At 53.3% G+C, this 17,849-nt stretch overlaps 1 protein-coding gene and 1 long non-coding RNA gene across 6 annotated transcripts in view; one reads left to right on the top strand and one right to left on the bottom strand.

Annotated features, from left to right (window-relative positions):
* On the bottom strand, nucleotides 1–12,454 carry CADM3 (cell adhesion molecule 3). Of its 3 annotated transcripts, XM_002927273.4 has the most exons (10): nucleotides 12,153–12,454; nucleotides 11,565–11,666; nucleotides 9,457–9,597; nucleotides 8,829–8,981; nucleotides 8,041–8,178; nucleotides 7,539–7,709; nucleotides 5,317–5,407; nucleotides 4,729–4,898; nucleotides 2,095–2,220; nucleotides 1–275 (listed from the first exon to the last, which is right to left on the bottom strand). In XM_002927273.4, the coding sequence occupies exons 1-10, from the start codon at nucleotides 12,220–12,222 to the stop codon at nucleotides 157–159; spliced, it is 1,281 nt and encodes a 426-aa protein (XP_002927319.2). In that variant the 5' UTR covers nucleotides 12,223–12,454; the 3' UTR covers nucleotides 1–156. The 3 variants fall into 3 exon arrangements, with proteins under 3 accessions (XP_002927319.2, XP_034523223.1, XP_034523222.1); XM_034667332.1 differs by lacking the exons at nucleotides 11,565–11,666; nucleotides 12,153–12,454 and adding an exon at nucleotides 9,943–9,964 and having other exon boundaries at nucleotides 2–275; XM_034667331.1 differs by lacking the exons at nucleotides 1–275; nucleotides 2,095–2,220 and adding an exon at nucleotides 3,036–3,285 and having other exon boundaries at nucleotides 12,153–12,364.
* A 76-nt stretch (nucleotides 12,455–12,530) lies between these two features.
* Nucleotides 12,531–17,849, top strand: part of LOC117803489 — a 97,197-nt gene continuing 91,878 nt past the window's right edge. For all 3 annotated transcript variants that reach the window (XR_004627428.1, XR_004627426.1, XR_004627427.1), the window contains exon 1: nucleotides 12,531–13,267. This is a non-coding gene — a long non-coding RNA (uncharacterized LOC117803489). The remainder of the gene's footprint in view (nucleotides 13,268–17,849) is intronic.

Consider the following 17,849-nt stretch of genomic DNA (forward strand, 5'->3'; position numbering starts at 1 on the left):
GCACCCAAAGCAAGACATTCTGTACAGGGGGGTGGGGGGGGCTGGGGAGCAAGCGGGAGGGGCGGCCCTGGGGTCGCTCTGTACAAGTCCAGGTTGGTGATGGCCCCAGCAGTCCCCGTGGGGCCCCTGGGGGGCGCAGGAGGTGGCTGGGCGCCTCTAGATGAAATATTCCTTCTTGTCGTCCCCGCCCGACTGCCCGCCTTCTGCATTGATGATGGCCGTGTCTGCATCTGGGGCGTCATCGGAGCCTTTGGCCTCATGTGTCAGGTAGGTTCCTGAAAACGGGGAGAAGCTCCTCCTGTCAGTTTCAGGAAGAGTTTCTACACCTCTGAAGCCCACCCCCCACCCCTGCCCTGCCCACCACACCTGCTCCTGCAATGTTTCTCCTGCCTAGAGCTTTCTACCTCCCCACCTGACCCAATTTGCATTTTGCTGCCAACATCCATCACCTGACCACACCTCATGAATTAATGAATGAATGCTGCCCTTAATTAGAATCTCATTTATAAAACGGGGAAAAAACCTTGTGTGTGCATGTGTGTATATGTGCATGTGTGTATATGTGTGTACACACATGTATGTGTTCCTGCACACGTGTGTACACATACAGGTGTATGTGTGTCTGCGTACGTGTGTATACATACATGTGTACGTGTGTGCCTGCATATGTGTGTGTGTGCATGTGCATGTGAGTACTGCATGTACAGGTGTGTGCCCATAGGGGTGTATGTGTGTATACCTGCGTATGTGTGCATGTATGTGTGTGTGTGCACGAGTGTATAAGTATGTGTGTGCCTCTATGTATATGTGTACATGTGAGTCGTGCATGTACATGTGTGTGCCACAGGTGTGTGTGTACCTGTGTGTGTATGCATGCACATGTCTTCATGTGTGTATAAGTGTGTGTACATGTATATGCATGGACATGTGCGTGCCCATAGGTGTGTATTTGCCTAAGTGTGTACCATGTGTGGGTATGTGTGCATGTATATGTATGTGTACATGTGTGTGCGTGCGCGAGCATGTGTACACGTATGTGCGTGCGTGAGCATACATGTACACGTATGTGCGTGTGTGCACGAGCACACAGGTACACATGAGTATGTGCGTGCATGAGCATATGTGTACACGTATGTGCATGTGTGAGCATATGTGTACACACGAGTATGTGCGGGTGTGAGCATATGTGTACACGTATGTGCATGTGTGAGCATATGTGTACACGTATGTCCGTGTGTGCATGAGCATACAGGTACACATGATTATGTGCGTGCGTGAGCATATGTGTACCCGTGAGTATATGTGTGCGTGCATGAACATGCGTGTACACGTATGTGCATGCATGCATGAGCATACGTGTACCCGTGAGTATGTGTGTGCGTGCATGAGCATACGTGTACCCGTGAGTATGTGCGTGCGTGCATGAGCATACGTGTACCCGTATGTGTGTGCGTGCATGAGCACACGTGTACACGTGAGTTCGTGCATGTGTGAGCATCTGTGTACATGAGTACATGCATGGGTGAGCATCTGTGTACACGTGAATATGTGCATGCGTGCATGCACACCCTAGGTGGGGACAGGGAAACTGCAGGTCGGTCATAAGCAGGTAGCTGAGATCTGGGTCAGCCCATGCATTCGGCTGCTGGCTAAAGTAGGTACAGAGAGGGAAGTCTGAGGTGTAGCAGGCATCCATACGGAAGAGGAGAGGAGAGGAGAGGAGAGACGGTGTGGGCACAAGGGGCCAGGGGACCAAAGGACAAAGAGATGAGAAAGGAAGCCAGCGCAGGAAGAGGTGGGACCGAGGGCAGGACTCTGCCTGAAAGCACGAGACCCTGCGGGCGGAGTGGAGTGGGAGCAGCCGCGGATAGAGCGGGAAGGCTCGATTTTACTTGGATGATGGCCAAGTGATTGGCCGTACCGCGGGGTTGGTGGCGCTCAGTCAGTCATCACAGGGCCGGCCGCCTTCTTCCTTCCTCTCACGCGCCAAGGTGCTGGCTGAGCCCCCAGAGGCCCGTCCTGCAGCCAGTTCCCAGCCGCCTCCCTACCCGGCCCCGTCTCTGACCTTTGTGCCCCCGGCCGACCCCGTCTGACCTTTGTGCCGGATCAAGTAGTGGCCCAGGAAGATGAGCAGAATGAGCAGCAGGAAGACGATGAACGCCACGATGCCGCCGATGATGGCGTGATAGGTGCTGGAGGACGAGGGCACCGGGCTGGGGTCTGCAGGGAGGGGACGCACTCGGTCAGGCCTGGGAAGAGCCCCCGTCCCCGAGCCCCTCTGGCCTGGCCCTGGGCAGTCTAACACAGCCCGGAGCGCGGGCTCCCGGCAGCGTAGTGGAGCCGGTCCTACGCCAGAGGGCATGTGCCTTGTTTCGTACCTTCTTTCTTACACGGCGTCTGGAATGCCGTGATCACTAAAAAACTATGTATCTGTGAATAACTGACAAATCTGCTCACACTCAAACCTTTAAGTTGTGTTTCTAGCACTGAAGGTTGGGTCAAAGTTCACCCCTTTAACATCTACATCATCTCTTGTTCTCGCTCTTGCTTTTACTTTCGGGGGTATCAGACTATTCCTTCTATCTCCCCCAGGCCCTCTTACCGCCTGTCTGTTTGCCATTCAGAGCTGGCTTCTCTACAGGGACCCCCAACCTACTCCCCGTTGCCCGGGGACCAGACAGAGGGGGCAGTGCAACACCGATGAAGCCGGGAATGGGGGCTCTGACAGCACCTCACAGAAGGCCATGGACTGCGGCCGCTGGGTGAAGAGCAGTTCCGCGTTCCCGCCAGATCCCAGTCCTCCAGCCTGCCTCCTCCGGGAGGTCTGGGACTCCAGAGTCACGTCCCACCACCCAGAGGTTTGTGGGAAAGGCAAAGACTTCCTTCCTTACTTCCTTCCTTCCGCCCCCCTCCCCCACCCCAAGCTTCCTCCCATGGTGGCCAATGTCTCCGCCGCCAGCTTAGAGAAGCTGTCCTCCACTGCAGCTTCTATGGGGGTAGGTCCTCAGAGCACACACCGGGCCAGGCACGCCAAGGACAGCACCAGCCTAGTCCAAGTCCCAAATATCCGAGGACACGGTGCCCAGGCCCAGGACACGGTTCGGATGTGTCCAGAATTACATTAGCCGTAGACATAACTCTCCCACCCATGGGAGTGCTGCTGTTTTCCCACAGACTCAGCTTGAGTCTTGATGCCTCACTGACTCCTTACATATTTTGTCTTTCCTACCTTATGTCTCCTCAAGCTTGACTGGGCCAGCTTTTTGGTTCCTTGACTGTCTACGCCTAATTTGAAAAGAAAACATTTATGTTCTGGTTTTTTATGCTCTGCTTGGGAGGGGGGGAGAGGATGGGCCTGGGGGCTCCGTGATATGATGGGGTGGGGGTGAGGGTGTTGAGTGGGAAGAAGCAGAGGGACGTCACTCCTGTCTTTCTCCCAGGCAGGAGGCGACACACAGTCCACATTAAAAAAAAAAAAAAAATCCTGGATAATTGTTCCAAGGCTATGGAAACAGAAACCCCTTACAAAAACATAGCTTTCCAGGGCCAAAATGACTTCTGGGATCATCAGTTATGGATCCCTGTCTCTGCTGAAAGTTCCTTCTATTCCTTCCAGGCTGGTGGGGTCAGGACGGCTCAGGAGCCGCCCAGGAGATGCAGACCCCCTCTTACCACCAGGGGTCAGCACTGGAGCTGGACGAGCTGAGACAGGCCTGGGTGGGGGAGGGGGACTAGCAGGAGACCAACCACCAACCACAGGGGCCAAGCACTTTCTCTCCCCGCCCTGCCAGTCACCCTCAGAATGGCCCAGGGGAGATCTGGGGGCTGACACTGGTCCTTGCTGCTGGCATCCTACAGAAGTTTTGTTTGTGGTGCAGAGACAGCTCCCATGTGCTGAGGTCTGTCCCTGGAGTCAGAATCACCCCATCCACACAAACACCCCGGTCCCAAGGTCTCAGGTCTCTTATCCATGGGAGGCCTGACTGCCATCACCCCATGGACTGAATGGGCATTTCCAGTAAGGGAACCTCTGGTGTTCCCCCGACAATGCATTTCCCCTATTCTCAGCTTATAAGGTTTTCAGGCAGGACCCTGCTGCCGCTGGGATCTTCAAAAATTCTGCCCACTCTCCAATAAGGGGACTTCTGTGCCAGCCTGTCACTGCTCCTGAGGCTGGGTCTTGTGGTCACACCTTTGGGAAGAACTTCAGAGAAGCATCACTAGTGTCTCTGGAAGATATGGCATCAGAGAAAATGCCTTGTGTCTCAGCTTCGTACAAACGTATCTCTGTGCTCTGCCTGGACCCACCCTACCCTGCCCAAGGTCTGCAGAAAGGAGGTGGTGGTGGCACCATGCATCCCATACTGGTCACAGGAGCAGCAGCCCTGAGACAGCCCACTGGAAAGGGACCCCCCCCCCCAGCCCTGGTGAGACTCCAGGCCTCGTCACACAGAATTGTAGTTGTTGCTGCCTGTGGGGTGCAGGGGTGGGAGGATGGTGTCAGGTGCACCATCACTGCCAAAGAGGCAGATGAGAGCCCGCCATCCTGCTGACTGCTTCCACGTTACACATTCCAGAGTGGACCTAGAGCCCAAGTCCCAGGCCCTCCCGTGGTGAGCCCCCTTGCCCCCGAGGCACAGCAAGGGGTGCTCTCAGGAGACAGAGACGCAGAGTGTGGGGTGGGCAGGGAGGGTGAGGTGCATGCGGAGGAGGGCTGGGAGGGCTCACCGTTCACATTGAGCGTGTAGTAGGCCTTGTAGCTGCCCATGTTGCTGGTGGCCGTGCAGCCGTACGTCCCACTGTCGCTCTTGTTGAGGAAAGGGAAGATCAGGGCACTCTCCTGGGTCATCTTCAGTGGGGGCACGCTGCCCTCCTTCTCCCACAGGTACTGCTGGGGGCTGCGGAGGCAGAGAAATCACACGCATTTGGGAGAGAGCAGGCCAGAGGGCTGAAGGGAACAAAAAAAAAAAATACCTGGGTGGAGGAAGTCAAGGATGGTTTGATACAGGCTCAAGGCATTAAGGGGGCCACAGGCACGAGCTGCTGAAGGGAGGGGTGACCCCTTGGGGTTCGACCTGGGGACGGGGGCGATTTCCTAACTTGTGTCTAACTGTGACTTGGTGGTTTCTCAGGGGGCCTTGGGGGCAGCCAGGGAGGGCCCCCCTTCTGCTGCTTTGCAGGAGAAACAGGGGACAGATGGTGTGGGGCAGGGGCAGGGAAAGCGAGAGGCTGAAGGAGGGGGGAGATGGGGAGACTAAGGGAAGATCGCGGTCTGAGGTGCGGAGGTGAGTGGGGCCAGGAAGCCGATCTTCTTACACGGGATTGCCACGCCCCTCACAGTGCAGCAACAGCTTCTGGCCCTCGCGGGGGTGCGGGGGGTCTGGCCTGATCTTTGCCGTTGGTGTGTCTGTGGAGAAGGAAGTGGTGTCGGTACAGAACTGACCGTCAAGGAGAGGACCACGACCCCGCCATCATCCAGTTGTGCATTCCGGCTTCTACCCCCACATGTCTCAAGCGCTGGCGGGGCTGGGGACAGAGACCTCCACCCCCAACCTCTCGAGAGCAAATCCACGGTTGCTGCTGAATGTGCGTGGGATTCACACGGCAACCTCGTAGAGCTAGGATTTCTGAAGATTTGTCTGTGGCGGGGACCAAAGGGATGTCCTCACAGCTGGGAAAGGATGGCTGGGTCACCTGTGCCTAGCACATAAGTGGGACTTCATACACATTTTTGATGGAACCAGTGAACTTGAACTGGATCATTTATTGAGCTCACAGTCTCTCAATCCTTTCTGCTCTGCCAGGGAGCTTGCACTGGAAGCAACGTGTGAACGCAAAGTTGCATTTTCAGCAGTCCGTCCCACTGCACAGTAAGAGCTTCCCAACAAGAGATGGGGGTCACATTTGGGCTGCAGAAAGGCACTGCCACAGTGTAGACGAGCTCTGTGAAGGAATAATGGCATCTGCCACAGGCGCCCAAGGGCCACTAGGAGGCTAGGTCCAGATGGCCTCACGAACAATACAGCCAGATGCTGGCTTAGCACCACAGATAAAGAGGCCGAGCTTCCCCTAAGGACACAGCCAACCTCAACAACCAGTTAATGAACGCGTTTCCGTCAGATCAAACAGGACAAAGAGAATCAGGCCAGGTGACAATATGGGTGCTCCAAGGCCCCACAGCCATAGAAACGTCTAGTACAGCGCCTGGAGTCTAGCATTTGTTGACTGACTGCTGATCACAGTTGGGTGCCTGACAGAGCCGTCTAGGGGGTGCGGACACGGGAAGGCCGTCCTGAGCCCCAGACAGGGACCAGAGCCTGAGGGAAGGAGCCCAAGGCCAGGGCCCCCACACTCAGAACTACTGAGCAGAGAAACACCCACAGCGATAGAGAACTCTCAAGTCTGCAAGGGTCTTTCATAGCTACTTTCCCCTTGACCCGCACGCTAACACCAGGAAGCAAGCAGCAGCCACCGAGGGACGGGGCAGAGGCCCTGCAGCTGGAATCTGGGCTGCCAGCTGTGGCCTGAGAGTCTGCCAAAGGGAAAGTGACACCACCCCAAGCCTGCCTCACGTTCTGCTTTCCGCAATGGGTCTGGCAATTTTAAAGAGCACCAAAGGCAGTCAGTCCAGGATCTTCCATAAAAAAGAAGATGACGCAGTGGAATTATTTTAGGAAGATGCCCAGCCTCTAGATAAGTTAGGACAAGAGATACATGATCTTATAACTCTCTGTCTTCTGCCTTCGTACTTTCTTTTTTCTTGGTTCCCCCACTCAGAAAATTTACAAATTCCCTCAGGGCAGCGTGGAAGTTTCCTGTCCATCGTCAAGGCAGATTCCACAGAGAAACGAGGACCTTGGAAAGGTCTGGAGTCATGACCACGACAGTGGTCACCATAGGTCAGACTAAGAACGCTTGCGAGCTGGGGCTGAGGAGGAGGACCACAGGAAAATCTGGCATCCTGAAATCACAGTACGGTGGTCTAGGAAGAAGCCTTGGTGATTGCCAGGTTCGTCTTCCCACAGAGCAAAAGAAGACTCCAGGTCGTGGCCAAAGCCATCTCCTAAACCGCACAGGGCCCGTAGCGGTGGGGGGAGGGGCAGACGGACTTGCATCTCCTGACTCCTGGCTTGCTGCAGGCACCACTAGAGTTTCCCATCTAGCTGCATAACCCTGGCCTAGCTCAGGGCTTGGTAAACTTGCCCTGAGGCCAAATCCTGCCAGCTACGTGCTTTTGTAATTGAAGTTTTATTGGAACCCAGCCACACCGATGTGTTGACATACTGTTTAGGGCTATTTTCCTGCAGCAACAGCAGAGTTAATTAGTTGAGACAGAGACCATGTGACCCCCAAAGCCTCAAATATTCGATATTGGGCCCTTTAAAGAAAAGCTTGCTGACCCTTGGCCTGGTGCTGTCACCCCTCGACTCATCATTTATCTGTGCACAGTGCTTCGCGTATAGTCACGGGCGCTCCCCCCGCCCCCGCCGCCCCCATCTCGTACCTGATCCTTCTTCACCCACAAGCCCACCACATACACAGAACTTCGATGCGCTGAGAGGTGGACCTGTCAGCCCCCTTTAGAGACTCATGGTTCACAGAGCACACGACGTCCGCCCCGTCGTCCTCCCGGGAAACCTGGAATGTCACTGAGCTGCTCACGGTGAAGGTTTTACCATTGGGATCTTCCTGAACGCGGGTTGGTTCTCCTGGAGTACAGAGCAGACACATACACGCGCATACACACAGACACAGAGTGAGCCCTGACACACAGATACAGTGTGGGCCCCACGGCAGACATACAGATGGCGAGTCTCAACTTAGACAAACTTAGAAAGTTGTGAAATGGTTATGTACACACAGGGAGAATGTAGGCCCTAAGACACACACACACACACACACACACACACACGAGTGTGCACAGAATATCTGTCCTTCTCCTTCTGCACCATGCTAATGTGCACATACACAGACATGTACCCCTCTCTTCCTCACCCACCCTACCACCTCCTCCTGAACCCCAAAGCAGGGGGACCTTACCGTGGAGCTCTTGGTCGCCCTTCCGCCAGGTGAGCTGGGCTGCAGGTTTGCTTCCCGAAGACTGACAGTTTAGGGTAGTTGTCTCCTTTTCCCGTAATGACGACTTGTAGCCGGTAATTATGGGCTTCTGTGGGATTCCTGCCATGGAGGGGGGATGGCCAAGATAGGAAGGAGAGGAACCATGAGGTGACCTCAGCTCTCCCTACAGAGATGGCCTCTCGGGGGGAGGGGGGCAGGATGTGTGAGTCCTACTTTGGTTTAGAATGGGTAGAGCACTAGAGAAATCATCTTTCTCTTCAATCTTCTCCCTAAGGCCCCACAGGGAAGCTCTGATACATGACCTGACACCCCACAGCACAAGTGGCTGGCTAAGGAAATGGTGTGGAGCCCAGGGGCGCAAGGAAAGAAACAGAGACGGAAGACCCAGGTAAGAGCACGTAAGCAGCTGGGTACTTGGACATTAGAAGCACACACTGCAAGCACTTCTCGTGTTTCCCTCATCCAATCTTGGGAGGTACGTGGAATAGACATTAGCACCCTTCAATTATAGGTTAGGAAATTCAGGCTCAGAGAGAGTAAGCGGTTCCTCCCAGAGCACACAGTAAGTAGTGGAGGAAGGATCAGAACCCAGGGCGCTTTGCATTTTGTTCCATTGCAAAGGAAGCACAGCCTGAAGTCTTCCCAAATGCCTGGAGACTTGCCCGGCCCCTGGCTGCCTCAGGGGCTCACCTAGGAGCTGCGTTTGCAAGGAAGCACGCTGTGGAGCCCCTGGGGTTGGGGAGCCTCACCGAGCACAGTGACGAGGGACTTGGCGGTCCTCACAGGCATGGTGAAGATGGAGCAGGTGTACTCGCCCTCGTCCGCCAGGGCCACGTTGCTGATGCTGATGCTGAGCTCGTGGGGAGTGGACCTAACCAGCTGGATCCGATTATCACGAAGGGCTGGGGACATCGGGAGAACGGGAAGCAGGGCTTTTACCGGCACTTTTCATGTTCATCTTCCAGAGAAGGGGTCTAGCATGGTTTGGGGCGGGGGAAACTGCTCCTGAGTTCGAGCAGTCTTTATGTGGTCAGTCGCCTTCCTGAGCCACTGGGGAGGCACAGCAGCCTCAGGGACGCTCAGAAAAGTAGGCTTGAATCTCGTGGGCTGCCTTGTGAAGTACACGGGGCAACCCTGACACCAGCTAAATCCTAGGGCTCCTTTGGGAGTGTCACCACTGGAGGACCCCGTGGGACCAGCGTGGCTCAGGTCAGAGCTGTCACACTGTGGTTTTTCTGGAGCCTGGCTTGCTGCCTCCTCAAACAGCACACCTTCCCAGTTCCCAGCTTCCACACCCCAGGCACGTGTTCCCCCGGGCTCTGCGGACCGCTGGTCCAACCCACAGTTGCCCCAGAGAGAGGAGACCTGGGGCAGTACCTCTCTTCTCTCCAAAGTAGAGAGTCTGCTGGGCAGGGTTAGACCACTGCAGAGACGAGTCCTCATGATCTTTCACTTGGCACTTGAGCACCACGGTGCCGCCGGCCACCACGGTCTCATCGGAGGTCCAGGGCTGGCTATCTGCAGGAGTAAAAGAGGGTCAGCTTCCCGAGGAAGCCCCGGCCCCTCCACCCACTTCTGGGCCAAAGCACGCTTCATCTAACCCAGACAGTCTAAGGCCCGGGTGTCTGCATTCTCTTAAGGCGTCGTGGGAGAAGGAACAGAGGTGGTGGGGAAGGGGAGACAGACCTTATTTCCTCTTGCTTGGAATACATAGAAAAACAGTCACTTGTTGAATGTTTGCTGAGTGAACTGACAGGGTCACAGACACTTAGGGGAATAAAGGCACCCAAATCTACACAGAGCACAGCACATGCTTCTTTCCTGAGAGGCTCTGCCATTCACCTTGAAAGCACGCACACGCACCTGTCATTCTATGCTCTGCCTTCCTGCCTCCGCCTGCCTGTACGAGCAAGGACAGGAGAGACGGTTGAGACCAACAATCCCAAAACTAAAAGTGAGGAGAAGGCCAAGACAGCCTTGGGTCCCACATTCATTTACACAAGAGGTAGCTGATAAAACTGTGGCATAAGCAACCAAAAAGATAAAAAAAAAAAAAGAAAGAAAGAAAGAAAGAAAGAAAGAGAAAGAAAGAAAGAAAAGCTGAAACATGTTGGCACAGACTTTTCAATTCCTCCCACCATAACTTCCCTTCATCGTCAGCTCACACTCTTTCGGTACCCAGACAACCAGCCTCTCAACACACCAACCCAAATCCTGTTATTTTAGAGTAAAGGATTAACGTTTCCCTTCCATGTGATGCAAATACTTTCTCACCCTTCTCTCCTTAGGCAAATTAATTAAAAAAAAAAAGTTGGCCTCCGGGAGTCCCTCCACCTGACATGGTTCCGTGTTCCCCTCGGCGTGGCTTCTGCTCCCCACGCGGATCCCCTCATCTCCAGGACTGACTTGCTGTGACCCGAGAGCAGCGACCACCGCGGGACTAAATTACGCAACACCTTCCAGCTCTGATTCTGAAGCACGGGCACCATTCCTTTGGAGGCGCTAACCTAGGTAAGCAGCGTTATTCTTCTCTGAATAGCAATTGACTTCCTGCGTTCCCTAATTGAGTAATTTTAAACAATCCCCATTCTCCCCGGCACTGACCTTACCCCTGCCCTGTCTGTTATTCCTTTCCTCCTTGGTCACCAGAGCTCCGTTTCCAAGAAATACATAATGGAAATGCGCCTAGCAGAGAAGGGGCCCCGAGGAGAGAAGGTGGCGTGTCCTGGGCTTGATAACAAGCCCCCGCGCTTCGGGGTGTCCATCTCCACGTTGGAGCACAAAGTCTGGCCACTGGCTTTAGTGTTTAGAACCATCACGGACTGAGCGGGATCGTTGGGAATATGGCATCCAATTCCCTCATCTTATAGATGTAGACAATGAGGCCATGGAGGTGGAGTGATTGCCTACCATCCTTCTACGAACCAGGGGCTCCAGGGGGGACTACGGCTCTGTTCTTCGACTCTCAAGGTAGTGTGGCCTCTTCAGGGGAGTGGTCCTCAACTAACCGTCTAAGCTGAAAATTTAAACAATGATTTTAAGATTAGTGAGCCAGAGACGGAGCTGGCTGAGTAACTGGGACGTGATTTATCCCTTAAGCATCTGAAGGCGAGGTTTGGGAAACCTTTCACTTACTGCTCGCCATATACCAAGTTTTGACGAGAAATCCTGTTATCCCTGGGTCCCTTGGAAGACTTCTGCCTCGATTGTGTCTTCCAGAACCTCTTTAGTCTGAGTAACACCCTCCTCCTGGAATCATTTTGGGAAAAAGGAGTAGGGAATACAGAGGTCTCTGCACTGGAGTAAGGGAAGAGGCGGGGGTGCGAGAGAAGTTGGTGGTGTGGAACTAAGAGCTAAAATGTCGGATGGAGCTGTGTGGTAATGAGGGGAGTGAGAACATAGGGCAGAGGCAACATGAGTGGGAGATGACGTGAGGATGGTTGAGGGAACCGAGGGACGTGGAGATGAGGGGCCTGGATTCTCACCTTGACTGGCCAGCATGTCAGGGCTGCTCCAGACTGTGGAGCTGATGGCCTCGCCGAGTGGAGCCAGAGTTCCCAGCTCCAAGTCCTGCTCCTGCCAGAAGCCTGGGGAGAGAATCTCCATCAAGGATGAGCCCTACGTATTTGCTGTTACTGTTTGGGATACTTTGGTTGTCGGGGGTGGGGACAGGGCAGGCCCTTAATGCAAAGTATGTTCTCCAGGATCCCTAAGAGAAGGTGGGTTTCCCACAAAGGGGAGAGATTATAACTAGAGCCCTGAAAAAGGAAGTGAGCTCTTCCTCCGAAGAGGGGATCAAAGGAGGGTGCTAAGTTTTACCAGTCAGTCATACAGTGTCAGAGCCAGAAGAGACCTTAAAGATCCTCTGGTCCAGTTCTCCCACTTCACAGATGAAGACAATGGAGCCTACGAAGGTTAAAAGTCACTTGGTGAGGTCATCCCAGAAAAAGAAAGACAAGTGAAGGTTTTTCATTCCTTATTTAGGATTCTTTCTGCTAGACCATATTATCTACTAAAATAACAACAGGTTTAATAATTAGAAAATACGTTTACTCTTAATCCTTTTAACGGACCCGTAAAATAAACACGCTGGTTCCTGTTCTGCCGCGTGGAAACAGGATGAAGTGACTTGCCCAGGGTCATACAAACAGAAGAGCAAAGGCTGGAACTTTAACGCCTGATCCCAAGTCCAGAGGTCTGTTACTTTCCTGCGGAGGCCCCTACCACTGCAGACAGACCGCGGCGGGCCGGCGGCGGCCACCTGCTAGCGGGCGCGCAGTTAGCGCTGCTCCTCCAGCGCCCGACCCACTGCCCACTTGATTCCCCGGCTCTGCTCCCAGCCCGTCGCGACAAACCCCAGGGCCTGAGTCACCGCCTCTCTTCCCGGCCGGTGGCCCCTGCACCCGCCGGACAAGCACCGCACGGAGCCCAGAGCCTGCGTCCCCAGCTCCACCTGAAGAGGCGGAGGGACAAAGAAACCCGCCACGCGAATCTGCCGAGTCTCCCGCCGCAAGCCCAAAAGTAGCCAATCACGGGCGCGAAGCTCAGTGACGTCATCGGCTGCTGAGCAGAGTCCCGAGCGGCGGCGCGTCCCGGGCCGGGAGTCGCGGGAACTTGGCGCGCGGGGAGGGAGGGGCCGGCGCTGCGCCCCGGTGCTAGGTCGGGTCGGGGGGTGCGGGCCGGGGGTGCGAGACCAGGCAAAGAAGTGGGCCTGAAGAAAGGGGACGGGACGAGGGGGGAATTGTGGACTCCGAAGGAACTGGAGAAGGGACAGGTTGAGGGGAAGAGCGAGGGAGGGGAGGGAGGGGATGGCGGGGGTGGGCGAGGCGGAGGAAGAGGGTTAGGGCCCGAGAGAGCGCCTCAAAGGGTCACCGGCCTCCCCTGGTCCTCACACACATTCTCCAGGAGATTGGAGAAAACACTCTCTTCCCCAAGAGGAGAAGCACATTGCCCAAATGGGGAGGGAGAGGAGAGACAGCAAAAGCCCGGAACCCCTGCAGAGAAATAGTCAGCAAAGGGGACGGGAAAGTGCTGGTGAAGGGAGGCAAGAAGGCTGAGGCTGCCAGGAGAGGCGGCCGGTGCTAGCACAAGGGCTCTCAGACCCCGCAGTGCCCCCCACCCACGGGGAGGCCAGGCACTGGCCCTGCTGCTTTCTGTGGACTTCAAGGCTGGAGGCAACCTGACGCTGGTGAGTGCTTCATCTTCTTTTCCAGGTTGTGCATTTGTGGGTGCTTGGAGACAGGGTGGAAAGCCAGATGGGGGTGGTAGAGGCACAGGGAGAAGCCAGAGAGGGGTCCGTGCTCAGCAACTCCCCCCCCCCCCCCCCCCCCGTACGGGTACTATGTGCCCTAAGTAAGCACCAAACAGGCTTTTGCTCACGTGAGCAGAGGGAATAGCCATCTCCTAATTTGGCACAGGACTTCTCAGTTTGCAGGGTGGATATTCAGCCACCAGTTCATTTAATGACAAAACAACCTTGAGAGAGAGGCAGCCAAACAGAATCGCCTCTTAGAGATGAGGTCCAGAGGGCCAGTGACTTACCCAAAGGCACACAAATAGCACACCTTTCAAGAACCCTCTTTCTCTCTCCCTTGGCGCTCTTAATGCTTTTTCAACAGCTCCTTTTTCCTGTGGCATTTCTGCTCATTGTATTGCAGTCCACTTGTTTACTTATCAGTTTCCCCATCTAAACTTTGAGCTGGTTAAGAGTAGGGGCCTGACCTTATTCATCTTTGTATCTTCAGCTCTTAGTGCAGAGCGGGCTCTCAGGGCATTAAATTGGCTCTGGTCATTCATTCAGACACACCTGGCGCTGTGCTCGGTTCGCAGGCAGGCAGAGGCTGTATCTGCCCAGCAGTGGATTTCATCTCCACTCTCCTGCTCCTTCTTTCCTCTGTGCTTTTTTGCTGCATTCCCTTGGTTGCTTTTCCCCCTGCTTCTATTTCTTTCATCTCTCCCCTCCTCCATTTTGCTGGCATTTTCTCCCCCTTTATAGGATGAATATGTGAAATGGTAAGGTAGGGCATTCAAACCACACTGAATTGTTCAGATGAGGGGACTGATAATTAAAATGAATACTCTCCAATAAATGGCATATATTGTGCCTGTAGATTTCCAGGGAACTCACTCTGGTTTGTAGTGTTTTAAGAAGCTGGCAAACAGATAACTGTGTGTGTGTGTGTGTGTGTGTGTGTGTGTGTATGTATGTGTATGTGTGTTTTCTTTCCCTGCTGCAGTGATAATTCTCCCTCTAATTCTGAAAAGTACTTACGATCTCATATCTTCTCTTGAGGTCTGTTAGTATGCCTGAAAGTTTTCTCACTGTTCTTACAACATTGTACACCTCTAATGATAAATTCTGAAGGGCCAGTCCCCCAGGAGCAGACGAGTGATAATGCTATTAACAGAAACATATGCCTTTGGGTTCAGATTGTGCGGATCATTTATGACATCAGCATGAATTACTTCCGTGGACTCCAACTGGAAGGGAAGACTCAGGAGCACTCTGAAAGGGTGGCATGGCCTTTGCAGTAGACATATGGAGGGAAATGCTCTGCTCAGGCAGGGACACAGGAGGGAAATGCAGACTTTGGACCACAGAGCCACTTATGAGGGGGGCAGGCTACTCACAGGGAAAAGCAATGAAGAGATGCTATTCAAATCGGCCTTACTGTCTTCCTGCTTACAAGCCTTCACTGATTTCCCATCATCTGCAGATAATGCCCAGATGTGTTAAGCTGGCCTTCAAGATCCTGGGCAGTCTGATGCCACTGTGCCTTCCAGCATTGTCTTTCCTTTATCCTACCCATATCCCAGACATGATGCCAGTTTGGGTTTTCTATAAACCCTTGGCTTTCCTGCCTACGTTCCTTTCCTACCATAACCCTGCTGAAAATGCCCTCCACCCATCTTCACACATCTAAGTCCTACCCATGCTTAAAGCCTACTTTCTGTGGCACTTCCTCCAAGAAGTCTTCCTTGATTGTCCCAGATGGAAATAACTTCTGGTTTCTCTGAGTTGCAACGCTTGATCTACTTTTCTGAAGTTGTGCATCACTCTGTGTTGTACTACAAGTTTGGCTTCCCTCCTAAATTATAAAGATTCTGCAGGTGGGGTTGACATCTAATTCATCTCTGTATCCAGCACTGGCTCTAACGCAGCATACTGCACATGGAAGGGGCTTAATAAACAAATATTTCATAAGTGGATCCAAGATGCTGGGCATCTTCTGTTGTGAGAACTAGGCTCGGCATCTGCCAATGAAGAGGAAACAGCAAACCAAACAGAAGGAGGAAGAAACAGGACAAAGGAGGGGGTAGACCGTCCAGAGGCTGAAGGTCTAGAAGCTACCATATGGTGGGAATCGATATTTATTGATCACTTTGTGTGTGTCAGAGCCCACGTTAGGTGCTCTGTAATCATTATCCAGAACAGCCCTTTTTGATAGCTATTATTATGCACACGTTAGGGATGAGTTGACTAAGACTCAGAAAAGTTAAGTAACTCATCCACAGGATGGAGCCAGTCAGTGTTGGGATGGGACAGCCGTCAAACTGAGACCCCTCCGACCTAAGAGCCCAGAGTTTGTGCACATCTCGGCTGCACTCCCTCCCTCTGCAGAAGTACGCATTTTGTGTGTGTGATGGGGGGCGGCAGGGGTCCTAGGAGTAAGGATTCTTTCATGTGTTGCTGGCCGGCCGGCTCACTAAACAACATTCACACTCTCCATCTGTAAGATGGTCAAGGTAACAGTGTAGTAAGTTGGGAATGGGGTCTTGTGGTGGTGATGGCTTACACCCACTGAATTTCCGTGTTAGTTGGATTTCTTCATGTGGCTTCATCTATACCTCCGGGGGATACTTCATTTACCCCCAAGAGCTTTACAATGTGGGACTTTTCAGTTAACCAAGCAGCAGATGTGTCTAGTTAAAACTAACAGAATCCCCTCATATTTTCATAGGACTCTAGTGTCTGGGCTGAAAACAAAGAGAGTGTCTTGTTTGCCCTCAGTTGCCTTGGGGGTTTCTTAATTCTTGGTTTATTTACCTGTGGGTTCCAGTATCTTTAGGACTCCTGGCATTTTAAAGGACAAAGTAGCCCTTTCACCCACCCATGTCCTTCTGATTGATTGTTCACATTAAGAGGAGTAGAGGGGGGAATTGGAGACTTACCAACGTGCCCTTGAAAGCGCAGAGGCACTTGTGACTCAGTTTTTCACTCATAACACATGTCCTCACCTATGGTAAGTGCTCAATAAATATTTATTGAATAAACAAATGAGCGACTCATATGAATGAAAATGTAGTATGTCTCCTGTCTGAGTGATGCTAGGAGGGAAGTCTAAGAGAATGGGCCAGTATAAGCCCGGATCGCTTGGTTCGTGTCTCCCCTACCCTGTCTGTTCTGGGAGTCCACAGGGCATTGCCCTCAGGCCCGTGAACAGGGTCACAGGTGCACAGGTAGGATGCTGGGACAGGGACGGAGCGCTCCCATGTTACCATTGCTGGCCTTGCCAGCACCTAGGTCCAGAGCTTCACTTCCCCGACTAGAGAAAACCAGCTCCCTGAGTAGGAGGTGATGGTGATGGTGATGGTGGTGATGATGAGTCAGCATTTCTAACTCCAGAGTTAAAAATATTCTTCATCCCAGCCTACTTGTTATTCCTCACGACTACCATGACAGGTGGGTGGAGGAGTGTTATCTCCAAGGGAAAAACACACTGGGGGCTGTGGCCCAAAATACTGAAGGGACCCACTTTTAGGATCGTTTACCCACACCCTTTGCCAGGCTCCCCGGCCAGGGGATCCTACTCTGATTCTTCCCTGACCCGAGCTACTAGTGAATTCTTATGTATGTTTGGGTCACACACAGAAGAGAATGGGCCTGGCAAAATCAGATTTAGAACTCAGCCCCTGGAGCTTTGCTGTTTGCCCAGAGCCACACGTTTCTTTAACAGCGAATGTCTGATTCTGCATCTGGAGGAAGGTGGGCCAGTCCCGTGTGAGTCCTGATTTAGATGATAACTCCGAGATTTGGGGGGAGTCACTTTGACCTGAGAGACTTGAGAGCACAGCACGCTGATCAGAAAAGGACTCCTTTCATACTTTTACACTTGCTCGTGGGCTGCCAGGAATCACACTACTTCTGCGGAGGTCAGACTCTTACTTCCACCTTCTGTCCCTTTCTAACTCTGTCCTCCCCCGAGTTCTCAAGCCCTCCTCTCGGTACTATAGTGCAGTCAGACAAAAGCTGGGGCCGTGAGCTGTGGGAGTGGTTCTGTCATTTGGGATTGTCTGTCTTTCCAGGTGTTTTTCCTGCTCTCTCTTGCTCCTTGGGGATGGGCCTCTGTCCCCTCACAGGCTGCAGGATTGCCTAAAAGACGCCCTGGCTCAGCTCAGATATGCTCCAGCTCACATTTACTGTGGGACCTCCGAGCTCAGTCATGCTCCAGCGGCCTGCCTCCCTCACCTAGGCCTCCCCTCTACCCTCCCTGTGGCGGGGCCACTGAGCCCTGGCTCCTTGTTCCCTCCCTCCATTCTTTCTGTTGCTGTCTGTCTGGCTTTTCATCCTGGAGTCTTGTTTATCTCCTTTCCCTCTGGCTCCCAGCAGCCTCTTGGGCCCAGAAGGCACTACTGTCTCTGCTTTGCTGTACTGTCCCAGGAGGCAGGCAGGATGTAAGTGAAAATAGACGGTAAATAGGATGGGAAACAGAACCTTCACTAGAAGTGCCTGTTATGCTGATTTGCCCCGTGGCTTGGTGAAGCGTGGC

The sequence above is a fragment of the Ailuropoda melanoleuca genome, chromosome 8, assembly GCF_002007445.2.
Source record: "Ailuropoda melanoleuca isolate Jingjing chromosome 8, ASM200744v2, whole genome shotgun sequence".
In the NCBI taxonomy this organism is placed as follows: domain Eukaryota; kingdom Metazoa; phylum Chordata; class Mammalia; order Carnivora; family Ursidae; genus Ailuropoda; species Ailuropoda melanoleuca.